Source organism: Telmatherina bonti (genome assembly GCF_933228915.1).
Source record: "Telmatherina bonti genome assembly, chromosome: 21".
NCBI lineage: Eukaryota > Metazoa > Chordata > Actinopteri > Atheriniformes > Telmatherinidae > Telmatherina > Telmatherina bonti.
The window spans coordinates 26,086,753-26,108,634 of NC_136630.1; the positions used below are offsets into that span (position 1 = coordinate 26,086,753).

A 21,882-nucleotide genomic window follows, 5' to 3' on the forward strand; every position below is an offset into this window, starting at 1 on the left:
TGAAGCCTTGATCCTGACGGCAGGATGGATCCATGTTGTCATGATGTTTCCAGCAGATTCTGATCCTACCATGTGAACGTGGAGCTGAACTGGAGACTCATCAGACCAGCAACGTTTCTCCATCTTCTATTGTCCAGTTCTGGTGAGTCTGTGTGAATTGTAGCCTCAGTTTCCTGTTCTTACTGACAGGAGGGAACCCGCTGTGGTCTTCTGCTGCTGGAGACCATCTGCTTCCAGGCTGGACGTGTTGTGTGTTCAGAGATGATGTTCTGTAGATCTTGGTTGGAACCAGTGCTTACTGGACTTCTTCTTCTCTTTCCATCATCTCCAACCAGTCTGTCCATTCTCCTCTGACATGAACCAGACATTCTGGTCCAGACAACTGCTGCTTGTTGAATACATTTACTGTAAACTATAAACCCGACTTCAGCCAGTCCTCTTCATCATGACTAAACGTGTTGAGTTGCTGCGATGTGATTGGCTGTTTCCATATTTGACTAAATTGAACAGATGAATCTAAAGAAGTCCCCAGTGAAGCATCTCATTTAGAAATTAGATTACTTAAATCATCCATAAGCCTTTAGAAGAGCTTCATACATGTAGCGTGTTCACCAGACTGCATGCAGTTTTAATCATGTTGCTGTTTTCTTATTGGCACATAAAGCAGCATCTTATTCAACAAATCTGACTCCGACAAACAACACTGAACAAAATATTTAATTCTGACAACAAGCCCTCTGATGCTCCAAGAGGTGAACGAGACAGTACAAAAAGTTTGACAGCAGACGACGACTAGACGGGTTGGCGTCCGAGTCCCAATATTTAACTTTGAAACGCCACAGCACTGACAGATGGAAGAGCTGGAATGTCGGGGTTAGTGTGTACCAGGACAGAAAAACCACATCCTGCTACAAGTGAGGTTAACACAACAACAAACACCTGAACATAAAATGCAAATTATGACAATATCTGAGGTTGAGCCCTGAGATAAACACCAACAGAATTAAACATGAAACATTTTCTACATTTATAAGAAGAATCTGTATTTGGTAGAAGTTGATTGCAAGTAAAAAATAAAAAATAAATGCAGCAAAATTCCGGTTTCACTGCAACCGAATGTAAATAAACAGAAAGGATGGCACACGGAACAGCCGTGGTGTTTCCACACGGAACAGCCGTGATGTTTCCACACGGAACAGCCGTGATGTTTCCACACGGAACAGCCGTGATGTTTCCACACGGACCAGTCAGAGCAGCCGTGGTGTTTCCACACGGAACAGCCGTGATGTTTCCACACGGACCAGTCAGAGCAGCCGTGGTGTTTCCACACGGAACAGCCGTGGTGTTTCCACACGGAACAGCCGTGGTGTTTCCACACGGAGCAGCCGTGGTGTTTCCACACGGAACAGCCGTGATGTTTCCACACGGAACAGCCGTGATGTTTCCACACGGAACAGCCGTGGTGTTTCCACACGGACCAGTCAGAACAGCCGTGATGTTTCCACACGGAGCAGCCGTGGCGTTTCCACACGGAGCGAGCAGAGAGCTCCAGGTCCACCTGCGGATGTCTCCACGTTTCTTTAGTAAAAACAAGGACTGTCAGAAATTAAATCTACAAGTCTGGATTTTCTCTGCAGGTCTGAAAACTTCACAAGTTGACAAATAAACGTATTTTTTACAAGTAGAATCTCAGCCTGCTGTTCAGGCTGAGATCTGAGTGTTTCTGCTGCTGGTGAGCCTTCAGCTGCTTTACTGGGAATCTGACAGACCAGTTGGTCTCACGCTGCCCCTAGTGGTGCTGATGTGGAAGTACACACAGACTGCAGAGACCTTCTCATGTCTCATCAGAATTTTTTTTTTTTACTCTAAGCTAAGCACAGAAATAAGAGCTGCGTCCCTTGTTCAGTCGATCAACTGGGACATTCATCGTCTCCGTGACAGAACCAGTAACTCTGACGTTTTGTCTTTTAAAGAACTGATTTAAAGGCAGAACGGGCAAACGGCGTGGGCGCGGTTCAGCACTCGCAGCCGGATGCAGCAAACCAAAGTGCTTGAAGTTAAACAAAAAGAAAACGTTGCATTCTGACGGCTAGCGACGGCTCCTCTGGAGCGATCGCACCAGCGAGCCGAACGGGTCGGAGCTCGTCAGCTGGACAAGGTAACACTGCCGCCCGAGCCTCATGACCAAATACATTCAAACACACACTGATGGGCTCCTGCCGCCACGTAGGCCAACGCGGTCTGCATGACTCTTCCACGCGGCAGTCCTACATGCGGGGATTAAACGAACCCTGGATGTGACAGAAAAAGAAACCAGAATCTCCTTAAACTTCAACATCAAACTGCTTTTCCAATAACTTACAAATCAAGCAAAAGAAGCAGCTTACACACACACACACACACACTTAAACCTCTGAAACTGATAAAGAAGCCAATAAGTTCAGGAATAAATAAACCAAATATAATCAAATACTTAGAAAAATCTTTAAAAAATTAAATATCTTTGATTGTTATTCATATTTAATCCAAAATGAGAAGAAATCCTGTATAAATAACCACACGACAAATTCAGCGTGGTCCATCCTCAGCCTGGGGGGAGGGTGGGGGGCTTGGCGTTGGCTGACTGGCAGGCTGGACTGGGGAAGGCTTTGGCGACTGGGCTCCTCCCAGTCACAGTGTTGGGGTTAACAGTGCAGTCGAAGAGCAGGAGGTGAACTTAAGGTTTGTTGGTGCTAGCTGTCAGTCAGAAGAATACTGGTCCCCTGTTGCCATGGTAACCAGTGCTGGGAGGGGACTCCTGCAGGATGCTGCACGATAGTCTGAGGACAAAAAAAAAAAAAAAAAAGAAGAAGAAGATAAGTTTATTTATATGGAAATAATGTGAAATGATTCTTCAGGTTGAAACTCCGTCCAGCTCTAAGACCTTCCAGTGACCGAAATGAGTCTTTAGCCATCGTCTCCATGACGACATCCTCACATCCAACATCTCACTTCCTCTGTAGGGAGAGCTGCTCCTGACTGCGGCTTTATGGGCGTGTTTCTATCATGATGGCACTCATGCTGGCGGTGGACTGGTGATACCTGCAGGCTGCTTGTTCTCATGTTTGCTCTGCATTAGCATCACATCCACGTGTGATCACATCTCTCCAGCACCGGCTCGCTTCGCTGGTAGATTTACACTCACTGATAAAACACGTCTTCCTACCAGCAAAACCTTTAACAGCACCCCCCAGAGCACCAGACTCCTTGTAGCTCCGAGGATTTCTAATGCAGAAAGGGAGGCGGGTCCTTGAGTTTTCAGACCGTTAGCAGAAGCAGCTGCTGGTTTGTGAGCAGGACACAGACAACGTTCTGTCCGTCCATCTGTTCCTGGTCCTCTCCATGATGTACTTCATGTATTTTGTCCTTTTATCTGTATTACTGTCTTTTATTTTGGCACGACACCAGGAAGCAGCAATGCTAACATGTAGCGTAGCAACATGGTGGGAAGAAACTCAGCTAAAAGACGCTGCAGAGCATCAGCATTCAACCAAAACACAGTTACAACACCAAGCAGTTTTACATAACCGTCCACGTCAGCCCTTCCCATCATGTCTGCACACTGACAAGGTGTCATGTGAAGGTTTGGTGGTGAAAAGTTTTATTCCAGCTCTGCTGTGACTCCGTCTTTGACATAAATCATGAAGGTCCTGCTGGTTTCCCTGGAGCTGAATGTCCTGCTGGTTTCCATGGAGATGAAGGTCCTGCTGGTTTCCATGGAGATGAAGGTCCTGCTGGTTTCCATGGAGATGAAGGTCCTGCTGGTTTCCAAGGAGATGAAGGTCCTGCTGGTTTCCATGGAGATGAAGGTCCTGCTGGTTTCCACGAAGATGAAGGTCCTGCTGGTTTCCACGGAGATGAATGTCCTGCTGGTTTCCACGGAGATGAATGTACTGCTGGTTTCCATGGAGATGAAGGAGGTTTTATAGTGAAGTATTCTCTTCCTATCATAAACTTTGTTGTAGGTTCTACTTCTTTCAGGATCCTTGTGGCGTTTCTGAGGTGAATGTGGCGTCAGAGTCTCCTGACTCTGATCATTGAAAGCGGTGTACATCTTCATCATCATCATCATCATCTGATGGCCTCCTGAGATGTTTACCTGTGTAACACCTCTCATTAAACACCTGTAAAACTGCTCAGCTTCACTTTTTAATGTCTGATTTTGCACAGTTCCTCAGCAAACATGACTCTACTCATTTCTAGATGAACTGGGATGCTGTCTTCTGGTTCATCTGAAAGTAAACTGGTTTTCTTTCAGGAGGAGAGAACATTTATATTTTCCACTGAGTTCCAGGTGAGTTTACTCTGATAAAGACGTATGTTTTTATCTGACACCTGTGTGTTTTCTCACACATCTCAGCTTTCTGCAGACAGCAGGATCACTGATGCAGCCCTGGTATTTGTGAAGATATAACGTCTGCTGGGTTTTTCGCCTCAGACAGGACAGGAAATTTGGCCTCATTACGGACTGGATGAAACAGTTTTACACATCGTTAGCCGCCTGACGTTTGGAGACCCTGCTGCAGACGTTGCGTATAAACCTGATCGCAGCAGCCTGTCTAAACCAGCTCTGCAGTGACAAACCACACTTGCTGCATAGACTGCAGGGAGGTTCGGCTTTCACACTGAAGACACGCTGAATGACGCAACAGCGGCTTCGTAGGAAAACAAACTGCTTCAGACAAGATTTTATCATCTGAACCAGCTTTCCACACACATCAACACACACCTGCACTTGCTGGAGCAGTGGTTTCTACGCAACAGAGCAGAGGAAGCTCACCTCGCGAGGTTTCTGTTGACTGTCACCTGTCGTCCCACCGGCTCCCTGGAGGTGCTTTGATGGTCTTGTTCTGAGAAAAGGCCAGAGAGGAAATGAGAGAAATCTTCTCCAGACATCTTTAGATCTGCTGAACAGAGGTTTTCTCTCTGCTCACCTTGTGCTTCTTACACTTCATGGAGAAATTCTCTTCGATGAGGACGCAGTCTGCTGGAACAAGAGGAGAAGTTAAAGACGCCACCGTGATTCATCTGACAGGCTCAACCACCCGAACGAGCAAATTCAGGCCTGCTGGAGGAGACGGCAGCCGGCAGACAGACAACATGCTGCTCACACACACACACACACACACACACACACACACACACACACACACACACACACACACACACACACACACACACACACACACACACACACACACACGCTGCTCTATGGGAGTGGAGGGAAACCGAACACACCAGCATGAAGGAATTCTGTGACCCACCTGCCTCCAGAGCACACCTGTAGTGGTATTTGTTGGGACAGCCCTTGAAGAAGCAGCCCAGCGTCGCACCTGGATCGTGGCACGCTGAACACGTCTGGAGACGAGATGAAAAGGAGACGACAGAGATCAACTGGATGCCTCATCTGACGCGTTTACTTCCTGCACAACGTTACTTCCTGCACAACGTTACTTCCAATGGCAGAATAAACGTCCTGAGGTGTCATCAGGAGAGCCGAGCAGGACTGAAGCTCAGCGACTCGCCACCGCCTCACACTTCTACCCAGCACGCACCTGTGTTATTATACTACCAGTCATCTACCACTACTCCATCCTTCCTGACAGAAAAAAACAGTTTTTAGAAGTAAAATGTTCCCTATCCAAAAGTCTTCAAAAACCTTTTGTTTCCATGGAGACAGACGTTCAGAAGTTGTCTTAAACAGCGACTTTCTGAAGGTCTGTCAAGGATTTTATTTTGCTTTTTTCTCGTTTTCAGAGGAATGAAAACCTATTCAGGCATCTTGGTATGAAGCCGTCTGATGTTCACACACACGGGCAAAATGTCCTCACAATGTTGGTCAAATGTCAAGGGTTGGTCCCCACAACGATGCTAAGACAAGTGCGCGCACGCACGCACGCACGCACGCACGCACGCACGCACGCACGCACACACAAACAACATAGCAAAGAAAACAGTTTAAAAGAAGTTTAGCCGGTTTGTTCCCTGCAGACTTTCACAACTTTGTTCCTTTAGTGGCATAAATGATAAATTCCACAGAAAATAAAAGATTTTTTATCATCTGCAAAAAAAAAAAAAAAAAAATCTTTCAACTCCAACATTTTTCTTTGTTCATGACGGATCAATAACATTTCTGTCGAGGATGTTTACGATGTTGTTTAATTTTCCTAACGTTTCCACTCAGGACATCCCAGAAGACACTAATCTCTCCAGAGACCCACAAAAAAAGAATAAGATCAAATTTGACATATTTCAATAATAACGCTTTGATTAATAATAAATCAATAAAGAAGTTTAGTGATAGTTTTATAGAATTATACATTATTTTGAAATATTTTGAGTTTTTTGTTATTAAATAATAAATGAATAAATAAAATCCTTTATGTCTGTGGTTCAAGCTCCAACCTGCAGAAACGTCGCTGATGTTTTGACGCCCCGACATCATGTGTCATAAATGAATAATATCTAAAGCTAAAAGCTCTAACCTGAGCGATATGAACAACCTGCGTGGACAGGATGCCACAGATCAGCAGATAAACTCTGACTTTCCACACGACGACTCAGATTCGCTGCATTTCTGCAGGATGAAATAAAAACGCTCCCCACCGTCGCCACCATCTCGTTTCTTCGTACACAAAAGGAAAAACTGTGCGTCGCGATTTTTTCTTCCATCCTGCAGTTTTAGGTGAAACAGATGGAGCTCCACATGTGGAACGTCTGGATTTCAGCGTCTAATTTCAGCGCTCTCAGATAGGGCTGCTCGATTATGGCAACAATTATAATCACGATTATTATGACTGAAATTGAAATCTCAATTATTTAACAATTATCCTTTTATCTTTAACAACATGAATTTATTTAACATTAAACTGTGGCTTTTAAACAGTGTCTTTAGGATTCCACAAATTTTAGAAAACAAACAACATGAAGCTTTGTCTTGACAAAGTGCAAATACTGATGTAAACTGAATAGATAAATATAAGTAACGATTAAACAACGCTGCGCGTCGTGGTGTTCTCGACTCGCGTCGGGCATTATAACTGTCTTAACACACAGTTACGAGTCGTTTAATCCGCTTATGCCATGGTCCCACACAGTAAAGATTTTATAACAAATTTATATTTCTCTTTTACATTTGCTAAATATACTAAAGTATAGGAACTATTTCATGTTGGCCTGGATGTAGTTTTTATGCCAAATAACCGCTGTCAGGCTGCAGCGCGTTTCTCTCATTCACCTGTTAAAAGACGGCTGATCTGAACCAGCTGATCAATGAATTGCTATGGTAACGCCCCGTAACGGAGGAATATTATAGTGTTTAACTCGTCAAACTACGTGTGCATTTATACGAAAATAATGCGGCCAGTTGTCACTGACAATGGTATAAACTATGTTTAGGTGAACTTCCACAACCTACTGCAGTTATTCTACATCGACCTGCAGCCGGAGCCGACTGAGACTGGCCGCCTGGGAGTGCTTTAGGACGGGAGAGGCTCCCGCTGCTCCTTCCTTACAGTAACTGCAGAACAATATGTGCCTTCAAGTCAGTCGACAAAACACCAGAAAAGTCTCTAATAACTCCAGTAAAAGTTGCTAGATTTGTCGCTTTTAACAAAAAAAGTCTCCAGATTTAGCGAGAAAGTCGTCAAGTTGGCAACAGTGTCTGAATGAAAGCAAAGCGGCTGTGGGAGGAGTTTACAGCACAGCGCTGCAACGCCAGAGACGCTCGATTAGCAGCTGAAGACAGCAGGAGAGGAAACTGTAAAGAGAAAAATAATCACACCTTTTATTTTTATGATCATTGAAAACCCAGATTAATCAGATTAATCACCCAGACCTACTGTCATAAATGTGGATTACGTCTAACTTCCTCGCGCTGCGATCTTTTACCGCTGAAATGTCTCCGAGGGACAAAAACAGACGAGTTCTCAGGTAAACCTGACCTGGTTGACTCTACTTTCCCTCACATGGACCTGTGTTACTCTGCGACGACATTAAAGACCGTATTTACCGTCTCCTGGGCGACCCTGACGGCCTCCTCCAGCCCGTAGACTCGGCCCTTCACCAGGAACACTCCTGCAGACCAGATGCCGCAGTCCTCATGCAGCCAGAACTCACAGGGCTCCAGAGGTAGCACCGGGGGGCTGAACCAGTCCATGTCTGCAGGACCAGCGTCTGACCGAACCCGCTTGGCTGCAGGGCTATCGGTATCGTCCCCTGTCCACCTGCTGCCCCCCACCCGGGCCTTCTGCTGCAGCTGGGCTCCCGGCCGGAGGCCCCACGGCGTGGGAAGGAGGGCGCACTTCCTCCCACGGCCCCTCACGCTGCAGGACGAAGAGTCAGAATCACTGAAATCATCCTCGTCCTCTTTCAGCCCCGACGTCCCGGCTGGCGTTTTAGCTCTCGGCTGGTACCCCTCGGGGTAGTAGGGGCCGTGCAGGTCTCCCAGGTCGATGGCGTTGGCCGACCGTCCACACAGGCAGCAGACGAGGGCGCGCTGGTGCTGGCTGTGGGTGGACACCCGGCCTAGCTGCAAACAGGAAGTGCTGGGGACGACGTTAGAGATGAAGCCGCCGGCGTGCGCCTGCTGCTGCTTCCTGTGTGGCGTCTTCACCTCCACGGGGTAGTTGACGACGGTGCAGCACGCCGGAGGGGCCTGGCAACGCTCCACCCGGATGAAGGGAGAGAACGTGTCCAACCTCGCGTCCCTCTTTTCCTCCTTAAAGTTGGCGTACCTCAACTTGATCTCGGGCTCTTTGGGGGAGAACATGGAGGACGACCGGCTCGGATTGCGTTTCTTCCGCCTCCTTTTGGGCGCCGCCTTCGTCTTGGCAGGACTCTGCGCTTTGCGGGCAGGTGATTTGGTTTTGGTTTGGCTTTTCTTTGGAGACGTCGACGAAGCAGAGAATGTCGACGTATCAACGTCCACTGAGGGTTCAGGTTGAAGTGACAAATCCTGGTGAAGAGCAAACTGCGGACTGGACCGCGACGGCGGTTTCCTCTTTGCCTTCCCGGTCTGCGTCCGGCTTGCTGGTTCCGGCTCTGCCCTCGCAGAGGCAGGGCTGCTGGGCGGCATGCTGTTATGCTTCCTCCTCGCCTTGAGTTTAGCATCAGAGGTAGAGTCTTTGCAGCTGTCAGTGTTACAAGATTTCACCTTTTTATTCACTTTCACAGCTTTCCTTTTGACCTTGCCTCTCCGTTTCCGCACCGTCGCCACGTTCCTCTTCGGAGCAGCGGCGCTGGAATCACGTGCTGCTGATTCAGAAGCTTTTTTATTCGTGATGATGCATCCGGACACGTTGTACCGGCTTGAGTTGATGTTCATGACAATGGCCTCCAGCCGTGTCCCTCTACTGGAACGAACTGGGAGTTTTCTCTCCTTTAGAGTCCTTTCCAGGACCTTTGTGTTCCCGTTCATGTGAGGAATGCCGCTACTTTGCTCATTTTCCACTAAATCATCTGTCAAGTCAGTCAGAGGCTCCAACACGGCCTTCCTTTGATGGGTTCTCGGCTTGTTCTCGTCACTTGAGTCCAACATGGTGGTCCTTTCTGTACTCGAAGTGTCGCACGTCACTTCAGGCGTCTCCAAGAAAGAACTGATTGCGCTGGGAGAGCTGGAGGCCTGAGGGAGGATGAAGACATCCTCCACACCATCCAGTGAGGTAGTGGATGGAGAGACGGGGTCCTCCAGAGGACTCCGATAATCCCTGTTCACTCCAGCGCCGTCAGAGACAGCCACTGGGTGCCGATTCTGAACGAAGACAACCTCCGGCTCCCCTAGCCCATCCTCATCCTCCCTTGTGTCTGGTGAGGAGTTGGCGCTCTCTTCAGAGCTTGTCCGGCTGTCCAGCTCACCATTCTTCAAAGCGCTGCTGTCGTCCTGAGGAAGGTTTTGCCCCGCTTGTGGAGGCTTTTCTACATATTCGTCACAGGAAACCTCTTCGCCGTTAAACCTCAGAGTTTCCTGCATTTGACATGAAGTCACGTCGTCGCTCTCTGGTACAGAGGAGCGAAAAGGTTTAGTCTGTTGTGTAGCAAGATTCAGAGGCTCCTCCGCCTGCTCCAAGTCATGCTGGGTCAATGCATAGGCGGCCTCTCCGAGCCCGTTATCTGTGTCACAGTGAGGGTGGAGTGAAAACCTGCTGATAGCCGGCACGCTGTACAGAGGCCGGTGTTGAGATAGCGAGTCATGAGCGGAGAAAACATGAGACCTGCTCACGTAGGAGAGGGTGACTGTAGTGTGGGAGAAGGCATTGTCTGGTTGAACGTGATCCCCTGATTGAAGCGGGACATCTAAGGAGCCGGTTTCTGAAAACTGCAACGCCGTGTCGGCTGTTTTGGAGTTTGGGTACCAGCCGGGAGCCTTTACCATCCCCAGGGCGTTGAGGGCTGTGGTCTTACTGGTCAGGTCAATCACAGCAGAGATGTTAGACTCGGTGACATCTTCGGGCTGTAGATCATCTGAACTCCCGGGTGGCTGCTCCATAACAACTAGAAATGATGAGAAATAGGAAAATGATGTGTGAATACAAAGTTTCAGAGATTTTTATCACCAACCTCTCCTTCACCAGAGGTGATTTCCTGATAACAAAAGGCTTTTAAAAACTCTTCTGCTATGACTTGTTACTTTGACAGTTGTGTTTATAGTAACTTTAAAGTTTAATTTAATTTTTAATCCTTATTAAATAGTATTTAATTTAATTTAAACCCTCAAGGAGACAGTTTGCACAGCGACCATCCCTGCAGACGTGTACTTGGTTTTCATTTTTAGCTGAAGAACACAGCAAAGGTTACCTGACAATTACTGTTTTATTTTAACGTTATTAAAATGTCTAAAACATCAACTTGTTAGGTTAAACTGATAAAAATTTGTCCAGACTCGGACTTTTTCCTCCCCCTCCCCCCGACCGGCGCCGACAGGTCATGTTAGCTGGTTAGCTTAGCCGCGGCTAACGTTAGCACGCTAGCTAGGCCCTTAACATATAACTGCATTATATATTAAATCGCTTTTATAGAGTTGTCGCTAATGTCGCTTTAAATTAATCAACAAACGTGTCTAAAAGGCTAGAAATAATAAGTAACAACTACTTCTCATTTCGGCCAAGTTTACTTCCCTGAAAATGTGATTATTCTAATAAAATTACAACTTGTACAGTTTAATTACACACCAGCTACTACCGTTCCCACCAACTTTATTGTAGTAACAAGGTGATTTAAAAACTAAATAATTTACCTAAAATATCACTCTTTGTTGTGTTAAATCAATTCCGAATTGAAGACTGACTCTTAACAATACAGAATAAGTAGACTTTAATGGTAGAAAGTGTCTGAATCAAAGATGAACTAGATTTTCGTGAATTGCAGGTTACGTCTATGGAGTCCGGCATGCCTCCACTTGGAGCGGACCGAATCGGGGCAAGGCCCGGCTGGATGAAACAAAGACCGCACGGAGGTAATGCTGTGCGGCTGCTCCAAACTTACCCGGACGTGGGGAAATCGTCGCGTTTTATTAACGTCCACCTAGGAATCCATCTCACCCTGCATTCCCTTCAACAACATCCTTTTTTTTTTTGTTTTGTTGTTGTTGTTTTTTTTTTTTTGTTAAAAGTCCCAATGAAACTACAGTGCAGAGAGCCCTTAATTAAATAAATATCCCCTCACTTTCCAGTAACACACTACTGAGAGCAGCTGTGTCAAGTTCAACGGGACATAATCTGTCACTTCCGGTTATCCATCAAAATAATAGGATTATGAAATAATTATTTATGCTTTTCATCGAATGACATAATACTAAAACGGTATTTTAAAAAAAACAAAACTTTAAACTGTTAAATGAAAATATCTAACTCCTAGTTAAACTTGTCAAATGTTTGAACAGTCTTAAACTAAGCTGGCTAATTTAAAATGACTGTTTGCTGTCATTTGGTGTTGTTGATATCCAGGGCCGAGCCAAAAGGGGGCCTGCGGGGGACACAGCCCCCCCTCATTGAATCTCTTAAGCTTGTTACATGCTCTACAAGAAGCAAGAACTGAGTTCTTGCTCGAGGCTGCAAGAACAAGAAAAAAATTATTTTTTGTCAGGTCCATACATACTCCGCAAGAGCAGGGAGGGATCACTGTGGGGGGCGATGTCTGCTTTTATGTGCGATGAACCTGATTGTTACCTCCATCAAGGAGGTTGTGTTTTTCCCCGCATTTTTGAAGAACTGATTAAATTCTGGTGGTGATCCGTATCACTGTTTGGATCCAGGAATTGTTTAAAAGGATTGTTTTAACATTGTGCTTGGTGGAGGTTTCCACTCTTTTCTAGTTTCATATTTAACGAGCAGCTTTCTCCGTGGCAGGGTCCGAGTGTTTTAATGCCACATGTAAAAATGTTCGTACTTTCTACCACCTCAATCAGCTGTTTTATCAAAACAATCCGTTTTACCTGCAACAGAAAAAATGCGGAAGCAGCAACTCCGCTTCATGCTTTCTCCGTGTTAACCACGCCCACCTCAAATGTCCGACCAATCACGCGATACTTCTCGGAGCCCCGCAAGAAAAAAGTTCTGCCAGCCCAGTGTGTCGAGAACTGTCTTCAAACGCGTCAGCAAGAACAAAATAACGTAATTTTCTTCTCGGAGCCTCGAGAACAAGAAAAAAGTTATCGCTTCTCGTGGAGGATGGAAAAAACTTTAGTCCCAGATTCTACCCTTGTGCACAATGGTTGAAAGCGAATCCGAAATAATTAAAAAAAAACTTTTGATGAATAAACATCATTAACTATTCCTATTATAAATTTTGCTTCAGCTTTTACATTAGATGGCAAATTCATTCATTGTCTGAAACCGCTTAGTCCGATTAAGGGTCGCAGGAAGCTGGAGCCTATCCCAGCAGCCTTCGGGCGAGAGGCAGGGTACACTCTGGACAGCTCGCCAGTCCATCACAGTAGATGCGAAGTTAAAAAAATATTTAAATGTAGTTTTAGAAAAAAGTAAGGAAACTGGTGTTTGAAGGATTTTTTTTTTTTACCTTTTAAAACCTCCCCATAAACCTTTGCATTGGGGTAAAATTCGTTTTCTTTCTTTGTGCAAAGCTAACTTTCAGGACATGCTGAATAAACACAGATTAAAATCAACTGGCCTCAAAATTGCAGTTTTTCCTGTTACCAGCGTCTTCAATCTTTGTTATGGTAGTTAAAGACATGCAGGATAATCCTAAATAAAACAAACATAAATAAAAACCAAACTTATCTTTTACAAATTCTGCCATACCTTTTTTACAAAAACATTTATTTAAATCTGGATATTTATTTTTAAAGACTTCATACGTCATTTACGTGTACCTTTGTTTGCCCCCCACCCTAGAAAAACCATCTGTACCCACCCTGCTTCAGCTGCTTGCTGGCTCATTTCAGGAAACCTCATGTATAAACTGAGCAGTTGTAAAACAGTCAGCTGAGAATCTGAGACATGACAAGTCCAACCCAGATTAGTTCAGCTCAACGCTTTTCTTTTAGTAAATAAACTCGATGGTTGACAGATTTCATTTTGACCAACCCGGTGGATGCAGACATCCATTTGGGCTCTGAACCTCTACAGCAGATCACAAGGCTGAGAATATTACAACAATTCATGTCTAACAGTCATGCTCCGCCTTGGATTTTCAGGGTAATTTCAGCCGTCGTTCCTGTGTGCACATACAGGTGCCTCTTTGTTGTAGTAAAGGTAATCTAGACAATTAAAAAGACCTTAAAGTCCTGGTTGAACTGGTAAATGACCATTGTTACTTGATCCCTGAAAGAAAATAAGAGAAACATACATATTCATCCAGGTGAGGCCTGGAAGTGGAGATTCTTATGGATGTGCATCTGACAAATCTGCAACTGTGTGATGCTTCGTGTCAACTTAAATAAAAGTTTAAACCAGTCAAGACGAAGGAAAGGGTGCAAAAATATTTATTGCTAATAAACCTGTAGTCAGTTGGTGTATATTTGCTTTATATTTACAATAATAGAGTACAGAGGAATGGGAATGTTAAAGAAAAATCCCAACCATTTAAATAAATACAAAGGGACTGCCAATGAACAAGACTACAAACAAACCAACCTGAACGACTCCTATACAGCTGGACCGATGATTGCAGCGAGAAAAGGAAAAAAAACAAAACAAAACTATAGCTTTTCATTTATATATTTAAATTATAGTCAGTGAACGTGTTCATCTGCATTCAGCCGTCACCTTTTCAGATTTTTATAAGGGTTGATCTAGAAGCCGGGCCTGGTGCACGCTTGCTTGTAGTAGCGACGCCTCCATCAGTGCTGTGATACGAGTAGCGGAGACACGACATGCAGCCTCCATGCTGGACTATTTCCTATGGTGTCGCTTATCGGTATGTAGTGTTTAGCCATTGGACATTACATTCACGTCTTTGGCTAGCAACGGTCTAGAGAGTTAAAACAGTAGCTTACACAGTCATAGTTTAGTGTATACACGACAGATGCTCGTTTTAAAAACAGTATTTACAATAAAGACATAGCAAAAATAACAATACAGAATGTCACAGTTGACTGAAGTGCATGGAATGCAAACTCTAGACATGAAAACTTCATACTGTGTTTCTCTTTAACATATGATCCGTGTTTGGTGACCAGTGTGTCGTGTAACTAAATACGTCATTACAGAGTTAAAATATAGTGGGCTTCTAACATGCAGCAAGGTAGGCAGACGTGGTGCGTCGCTGTCAGAACTCCTTAGTGTCTTTGTTTTCAAACAGGTGGAGTCTCTGCTCCGCCGTCAGCCCTTCCTTCAGACTCTGCAGGGACAGAAAACACACCGCAGTTAGGAGACGTTTCTTTTCTCTGTTCTCGCCCTGTAATTATTCATCCAGTGTGGGTATTTGACACACTATATCAGAAAGAAAACCCTTTTACTCTCTTAGTGCTGTGGTGCCCCAAACCGGACAGGTCAAGTGAATCAGTTGGTTAAATAAGTGGTGAACACGTCAACATTTTTCTGAGGAAATATATAAATATACAACAAACACGTTGAGACGCTGTGCAAAATGTAAATAAAGAAAAAATGCAATGATTTAAAAATCTCATTTTATTCTCTGTACAACATAAACATATTAATATTGTGGAACAAGCTGGGAGAAAATCACAAGAAGTGTCCAAATGTCAAAAAGTTTAAGTCACGATACAAAGACATGATAACTGAGGAGTACAGAAATATCATAGAATGAAATATATTACATACATGGTTCTGTTATTATTGTTGATAGAAATGTTGCTATTGTTTTTATTATTGTTATTGGTATTATGACCGCATTGCTCCATTACTGTAACTGTTTATTGTATTCATATAGATTATGACATAAAGGATATTATTAATATTGTTATTTTTATATAGGTATTAATAATATACTGGGTTGCTACTGTTGTATTGCTATGGGTTAATATTGTTGTTATTGATATTGTATTGCTCATCACTGGGGTGGGATTACACATAAGCTCATGCTTCTACCCACTCCTTTTGAACGTTTGTCATCTTTTATTTCTGTTTTGTTTAGTTTTTTTTATTTTTGTTTTTAGATTTCGTTATGTTCAAATAAACTTTTCAATCTAAAAAAAAAAATAGAACATATTTATTTATTTTTGTCTGATGGAAGGAACGCATCTCTAGTGAGTCGGAACAGGACAATTAAAAGTCTGGATAAATAACTGGCACAAATAAATAACTGGAGGAGCATCTAACTGGGTTAACTGGCAACAGGTCAGTAACATGGCTGGGAATGAAATGAGCATTTCAGAGACGCAGAATCCCTCAGATAGACGACGCTTCACCAAGCTGAGACAAACTGGGTCCAATAATTAAGGAATATCAGAAAAATGTTTTAGATTTCGAAGATCCCACCATCTACAGTGTATGATATCATCACAAGATTCAGAGAATTAGAAGGAATCCCTGTAGGCATGGGAAAAGGCAAAAGGTCTAAACAGGACATTTTAAAATGTCCAATTTTTCTTTACTACACTTTCTGCTGTGTCATTCCACTTCAGTACACACAGTTTCCGACATAGTTTGCTTTAGTTTCTATCTATGAATCAATAACTAGGGTTGAAATCCAAATTTAATGACAAACGCAGCGTAATTTATTCATTTCCTGATAAAAATGTTGACTTGCTGACTGCAGAGTTTACCAGATGTGACGTATCCGTGGAAACTAATGTGCAGGAGTGACTTGGATGGTTAGCGTGAAGGACAGCGGGGCGTGTTAAACCCCCTCCGTGGGTGAGTCTGGTTTACCTAAAGGAGAATGGGCAGGAGGCCTCAGCTGCCCTAACTGTCCCAGGGCATGTCACGACTCACAGACTGAGGACAGAAGGGGGGGAAACAAACAAAACACACCGGCATGTGTGCGTTAGACCACTGCGGTGTTTTATTTGCAACAAAAACTCTTCAGACTGCAGTTCAGATGGAGGGGAGCATGGGTCGGCGTGCACTGCTGCATGCAGCGTTGCAGGTGGCCTGTAGATGGCAGCATGGGACTGGGAAGTGAAAGGGGTCTGATCTGACGTGCTGCTGCTTCAGCAGGGACGTAATGGGTGATGGTTGAACTCCTCGCATCCCTCCTCGCCGCCATCTTCACCTACCTTTGACCTCATGTTGCGCTCAGAGCGTTTGGCTGCAGCTGCCGCCATCTTCAGGATGTCAGGGTTACTTTTGGACTTCATGATATCTGTTAGGGAGGGAAAGAAGCGGGTTGAAGTTAAAACAAATCTGTTCCAACGAGGCAGGCGGCGTATTTCTGAGCGCGGTTTCCTACCGTATCCTCCTCGCTCCACATCCTCCAGCGACGGCTCGCCGAGAGCCTCGTGAGCCAGCTGCAGCTGGTCTCTGAGCCGGCCAAGATCCCGCTCCGCTTTGGCCTTGACGATGCTCAGCTCCGTGTAGATGTCCTTGTACTTATCTGTTGCATACTTCTTGTCCTGGAAGCACATTGTTTGGCTCATCAGACACAGAATTCCTCTTTCAGCGTCTAAATCTCGGACAACATGTGAGTGGGACAGTAAAAACTTAGAAGTACTCTTTGGGCGGCCTGGAGCTCGTCTTTGAGGGAGTTGATTTCCTGCTTCAGGTACTGGATCTCAGACTCCTTCACCCTCAGCATCACCTGGATGGGAAGAAGAAAAGGTCAAAATGAAGCAACTTGAAATTGTCATCTCTGAAGATGTTTGGAAAACTGTTATGAATAATATCTTCTTATCTTCAATCTGTTTTAAGACACAGGGTAATCCCTGTTAACAGATCACACTAAAGTGAAGCTGGCAAAATCAAAACCAGATTTGGATCCTAACTGTGATCGTTGTGAAACTGAACCTGCAACATTATCTCATATGCTTTGATCCGGTTCAAAACTAGCACAGTTTTGGTATTTTCATCTTTTTATCTGATGCATTTGGGATTAACATTGTAGCTGAGGCCAACACTGCAGTATTTGGTGTTGCACCACAAATTTTCAGCGGTCAAAAATATGTAAGGGATAATGCCCGACGAGGTGTCCATTATCAGAAATTAATGGACGACGCAGGGGCGTGAACCTTTCTGATAATGGAAACCTCGGAGGTACCATGGTCACTCACAAAGGAAATAATAAAAGATCAATTACTAATGTTGTTTTGGCTTTTAAAATAATGTTTCTCACATGAAAGGGCAGAGCGGACTATTTAATGTCTTGTGTTGTGGCGTTTCCAAGGTAACCGGCTTTGAGAGCACCTGTAGCGCGTTGGGCAGCAGATACTATTGCAACAAATATCGGATAATGCGCCTCAGTCTGCACACTGCAGCCAGGGGTAATTGTGGGGAGTTCAGTGTGTATAAACGTGAGTGTGTCTGTGTGTGTGTGTGTGTGTGTGTGTGTGTGTGTGTGTGCGCATGGCGCGCCGTCAGGTGATCGAGTCTGAAAGATAAAAGACTGTTGAAGGGAAGTGCCGTCCCCCTCCTTTTAACGGATTCCAGTGAAAATATGATTATTTTCTGCCTGAAATGCATATTTCTTCACATCATGAAGGAAATCGGGGAGGATGTTTATCATGTTTATGTGATGTCTGACGTTGTCCGTCCAGATATTCTTTCTGCCAGTTTGTCGCTAACATTTCTGTTGCCACGGTTACCAACTGCTGTTTGAGAACTATTATTAATATTACTTTTTAAATGACAACCTGCAGCCAATCAGAATCAAGTATTCACCCAGATCATGGTATAAAAAGTAGTTATTGCCTTTGCTACACTTCTTGCTTGCAGGCTTGTGCTGCTTAAGTGGAAGGAAAAGCATCCTCCATCTTTTAAATGACGGTTTGTTGATCTTTTCCGTCATTTAACACTGGAGAAAATAAGGTGCTCTCTAAGAGGCTGCGTCAATAAGTTCTTCAATATCTGGCAACCTATTTTAGATCAGATTAAAAAGGTGGATCCTTCACTTATCTGACATGAGTAACTTAATCTTTAAATTATTATTGTTTCTGTCATTTTTTTTCTCTTTATGGTGCGACAGGGTCAGTTTGTTCCAGGGAGTTATATATTAAAAAAGATTACTGTATTGTATTTACAATATTATGTCTAATTTTTCAATTAAAAAAAAATTAAAATAAGCTTTCCTGAGAGGAGGCAGCAGCTTCAGGCCTCAGGCGTGTTTCATTGACTGAACCTTACTTCTAACTCGTACAGCTCCTTTCCTTGTATCGTGGTGTTTGTGTCTCCCAGTCCTTCCTCAGACGTCATGGAGCGCATCTTTGTAATCTCTGCGGCCAGACGGTTGTTCAGCTCCTGAATGCAAACCAAAGAAGAAGACCAGAACATTTTGTTTGTGTTTTTTTTTTCTCAGATTCAGATTGTATTTTATTTTGAACTAAAGAAAAAAAAAGGACTTTTAAAAGAACAAATATTGGTTTCAACAAACAACAAATAAGATTAAAGCCGCAAGCGGCATCCATCGGGTCCAAGCCTCATGCCGAACCCCCACCCCCATCCCACACTGTGGACAATGTTAAAGAGAAAACACTTTTATAAGCCTTTATCTTTGGTGCAGATCAGTTGTATTTCTATGTGGATATACGATTCGCTTTAAATAAAGAAAATGGGAGTAAATGCCAAGATGTATTTGGAGCCAATCGCATGAATCCCCTCAGACTAGTTCGCTCAAATACGATGCGCCCAAATTGGGAAAAAAAAAAAAAAAAAAAAACGGGCAAAAAAATGGTTGTAAACGCAAATATGGCGGACACCCTGTTGCCATGGCAACATGTGTTTCATTAACTTTTTTTACTCGGCTTGAAGTGTTAGACGTGTCTACCAAATTTCGTCGTCCTATGTTAAACTAAATTTGTTTGACCCCATTCTATGTGCCATTTTTGGCGTTTGTAGGGGGCGCTGCCGAGCCATTTTTGCATTGAAGTGTATGCGGACCATAGAATATGGGCTTGAGGTGTGTGCCAAGTTTTGGGCTAAGGGGGTCAAAATTGGGCGAGTTGTGCTTATAAAAATAAACATTTCAACAACAATAAGCTCCTGTTATACTTTGTATAGCCCTAATAAACTTCTTAAGTTTGAAAAAAGGGTTTTGGAAGAAGTTGGGCACTTATCTAGTCCAAAATCCCCTTATCAATGACATCGTAAAATTGTCACAGCATGAAAAATACAGTAATACACATTAAATTCCATTACAATGAACCTTAAACAGCATACAGTCGTAATACACACAATAAATCATAGAATTCAATATACATTGCTTTAAAAAAAAAAAAACCCTATTTGCCTTAACTTTTAATCATCTCATACTTTATCATTTGTTTAAATTTTCCTACTGACTGACATGATTTTATTTTCATGCAGGACAACAGTTTCAGCAGTGTCCCTGTGTGGATATGAGTGTTTCGGTTTGTGCACCTGGTTGTGCGCATTGAGCTCCTGGTTTTCTCTCTGACACTGCCTGAGGGCCTGCCTCTCGGCCTCCAGCGCCTGGGCCAGGTGGGCGTTTTCCAGGCACTTCTGGGAATACTGCTCTGACAGCACCTCGATCTCCCGCTGGAAGGAACACAGCTCCTCCCTGCAACACACGGCAGAGCAGCGCTTAGAGGGGGAAACGCATGGCGTGGCATCAGGAGACATTACCGTCCTGACACGTCGGCACAGACGTCACACACAGCTGCTTCAACAAGCCAAACATCCATCATCTATCATAGTTTATCATATTATTTGTTCATATATAAAGGCCTTGAGACTGAAATCTAACAGACTTTGTGTCCAGAATCTTCCCGTGACGGATCGTAACGAGTCGGACATGTTGGTTCAGCACCGTGGGAAGTTGTAGACTTCTGCATTTCTAACAGGAAGAGACGTCAAACTCACTCGTGCTGTCTTCGAATCTCCTCCATGTCTGCATTCTCTGCGTTGCTGCTGGCCTTGCGAGCCTTGTCCAGCTCCTTCTCCAGCTCTGTTCGGTGGGCGTTTTTCATGGCTTCGATGGCTGAAATGTCAGAAACGAGCAGCTTGGAGACCGGCTCACAACTAGTAGGAATTCCTCACACACAGACATTTTTCCTCTGTTCTGTGTTTACCAGCGATGGTGGCAGCCGTCTCCTCCGCCAGCAGCCTCTCTTTCTCCTCCTGCAGGTTCTCCAGCTCTCTCTGGTGTTTTCTCAGCAGCTCGTCGATCACCTTCTGATGGGACTCCTCCATGGCGGCGAAGCCCCGCTCACAGGTGGCCTGAAAACAGAGATGGAGCGGGGCGGAGCCGTGAGTTTACAGGTCATCTGGACACGGATCAGCAGGTTCTCCTGCTTAAATAAGCCGAACAGGAGGGAATGATCCAAGGCCTCATCTAATTCAAGCCGGTTCATTTATTTCCTCTTAATAAAGTTAGAGGCAAGCTGAGCCTGTGTGAGGACAAACCAGGTTAAAGGGAACGACAGGACACACTACGCTGAAGAAACGAACAATCGGAGAGAACGGTGTACGAAATAACAGCTGCTATTTCCTGTTTACGTCCGAACTACAATGTTTGCTGACACAAATGGGCTTTATGCAGGAGAAAACGCTGCAGGTATCTGAGATGTAAGACAATGTTGAGGCCAGCTTGGTATGGACAGAGAAGAACCCTCCTCTCAGCCTCCCTGTGATCCCTGATCTGTTATGAACTAGCTGCGGTTAATCTCAGCAGCCTGCCACCTCCTCTCCCAGCCCCCCATCTGAGCCTCATCACACAGAGGAGGTCCGCTTTGTTTCCACATGGATAAACTCAGGAAAGACGCTGGAAACAAGCCTTCCCCTCCCCCACCACCACAGAGCAATATGAACTTTCTGCTCCAACAGAAGATCTTTATCCATCTGGTGAACAAATGTCCTGCGTCAGACTGATGACTCAGACTCAAACTTGACTATCTAGTGATCTGATAGGTGTAAGACTCAGTTATCATAAAAACTTAACTACTGAAGGAGAGCCAAAAAAAAATCAATTTCACATGAGAGGAACATTCTCTAAAATCTAATCCAGCTAACTGCTTTTGTAAAGTGTTGAGATATTACATTTATTTTCTATCCCGAAAATTAAACTACTGTAATTTCCAGACTATAGAACAAGTCTGGATAAAGGCTGCACCTGGATATAGGTTGCACCTGTATATAAACTGCACCTGTATATAGGCTGCACCTATATATAGGCTGCACCTATATATAGGCTGCACCTATATATATGCTGCACCTATAACTGCACCTGTATACAGGCCGCACCTGTATATAACCTGCACCTGTATACAGGCCGCACCTGTATATAACCTGCACCTGTATACAGGCCGCACCTGTA

The 21,882-nt window shown here is 44.3% G+C and overlaps 2 protein-coding genes across 6 annotated transcripts in view; both read right to left on the bottom strand.

Annotated features, from left to right (window-relative positions):
* Positions 1 to 865: 865 nt before the first annotated feature.
* On the bottom strand, positions 866 to 11,689 carry LOC306771806 (uncharacterized protein). 2 transcript variants are annotated; one of them, XM_079261126.1, is made up of 6 exons: positions 11,521 to 11,689; positions 8,051 to 10,530; positions 5,304 to 5,397; positions 4,974 to 5,023; positions 4,820 to 4,889; positions 866 to 2,819 (listed from the first exon to the last, which is right to left on the bottom strand). In XM_079261126.1, the coding sequence occupies exons 2-5, from the start codon at positions 10,523 to 10,525 to the stop codon at positions 4,842 to 4,844; spliced, it is 2,667 nt and encodes an 888-aa protein (XP_079117252.1). In that variant the 5' UTR covers positions 10,526 to 10,530; positions 11,521 to 11,689; the 3' UTR covers positions 866 to 2,819; positions 4,820 to 4,841. The 2 variants fall into 2 exon arrangements, with proteins under 2 accessions (XP_079117252.1, XP_079117251.1); XM_079261125.1 differs by having other exon boundaries at positions 4,974 to 5,026.
* Positions 11,690 to 13,970: 2,281 nt separating this feature from the next.
* The window catches only part of LOC306771250 (myosin phosphatase Rho interacting protein), a 71,150-nt gene continuing 63,238 nt past the window's right edge, over positions 13,971 to 21,882 (bottom strand). For 3 of the 4 annotated variants that reach the window (XM_079260376.1, XM_079260375.1, XM_079260373.1), the window contains 8 exons: positions 20,639 to 20,786; positions 20,430 to 20,547; positions 19,968 to 20,127; positions 18,735 to 18,848; positions 17,110 to 17,196; positions 16,849 to 17,011; positions 16,676 to 16,761; positions 13,971 to 14,835 (listed from right to left, as the gene is read on the bottom strand). In XM_079260376.1, the coding sequence (XP_079116502.1) occupies positions 14,764 to 14,835; positions 16,676 to 16,761; positions 16,849 to 17,011; positions 17,110 to 17,196; positions 18,735 to 18,848; positions 19,968 to 20,127; positions 20,430 to 20,547; positions 20,639 to 20,786 (948 nt within the window). In that variant the 3' untranslated portion in view covers positions 13,971 to 14,763. Of the gene's footprint in view, positions 14,836 to 16,328; positions 16,395 to 16,675; positions 16,762 to 16,848; positions 17,012 to 17,109; positions 17,197 to 18,734; positions 18,849 to 19,967; positions 20,128 to 20,429; positions 20,548 to 20,638; positions 20,787 to 21,882 lie in introns of all 4 variants that reach the window. The other variant, XM_079260374.1, reaches the window with a different exon arrangement.

Excerpts from the sequence above, each read along its gene's own strand:
- LOC306771806 (XM_079261125.1), bottom strand. The coding sequence starts at position 10,525 with ATGGAGCAGCCACCCGGGAGTTCAGATGATCTACAGCCCGAAGATGTC. Across the intron at positions 5,398-8,050 it reads TCAGGGTCGCCCAGGAGACG|ACGTGTTCAGCGTGCCACGA; the intron begins GTAAATACGGTC and ends TCTCGTCTCCAG. Across the intron at positions 4,890-4,973 it reads TGAAGTGTAAGAAGCACAAG|AACAAGACCATCAAAGCACC; the intron begins GTGAGCAGAGAG and ends GCCTTTTCTCAG.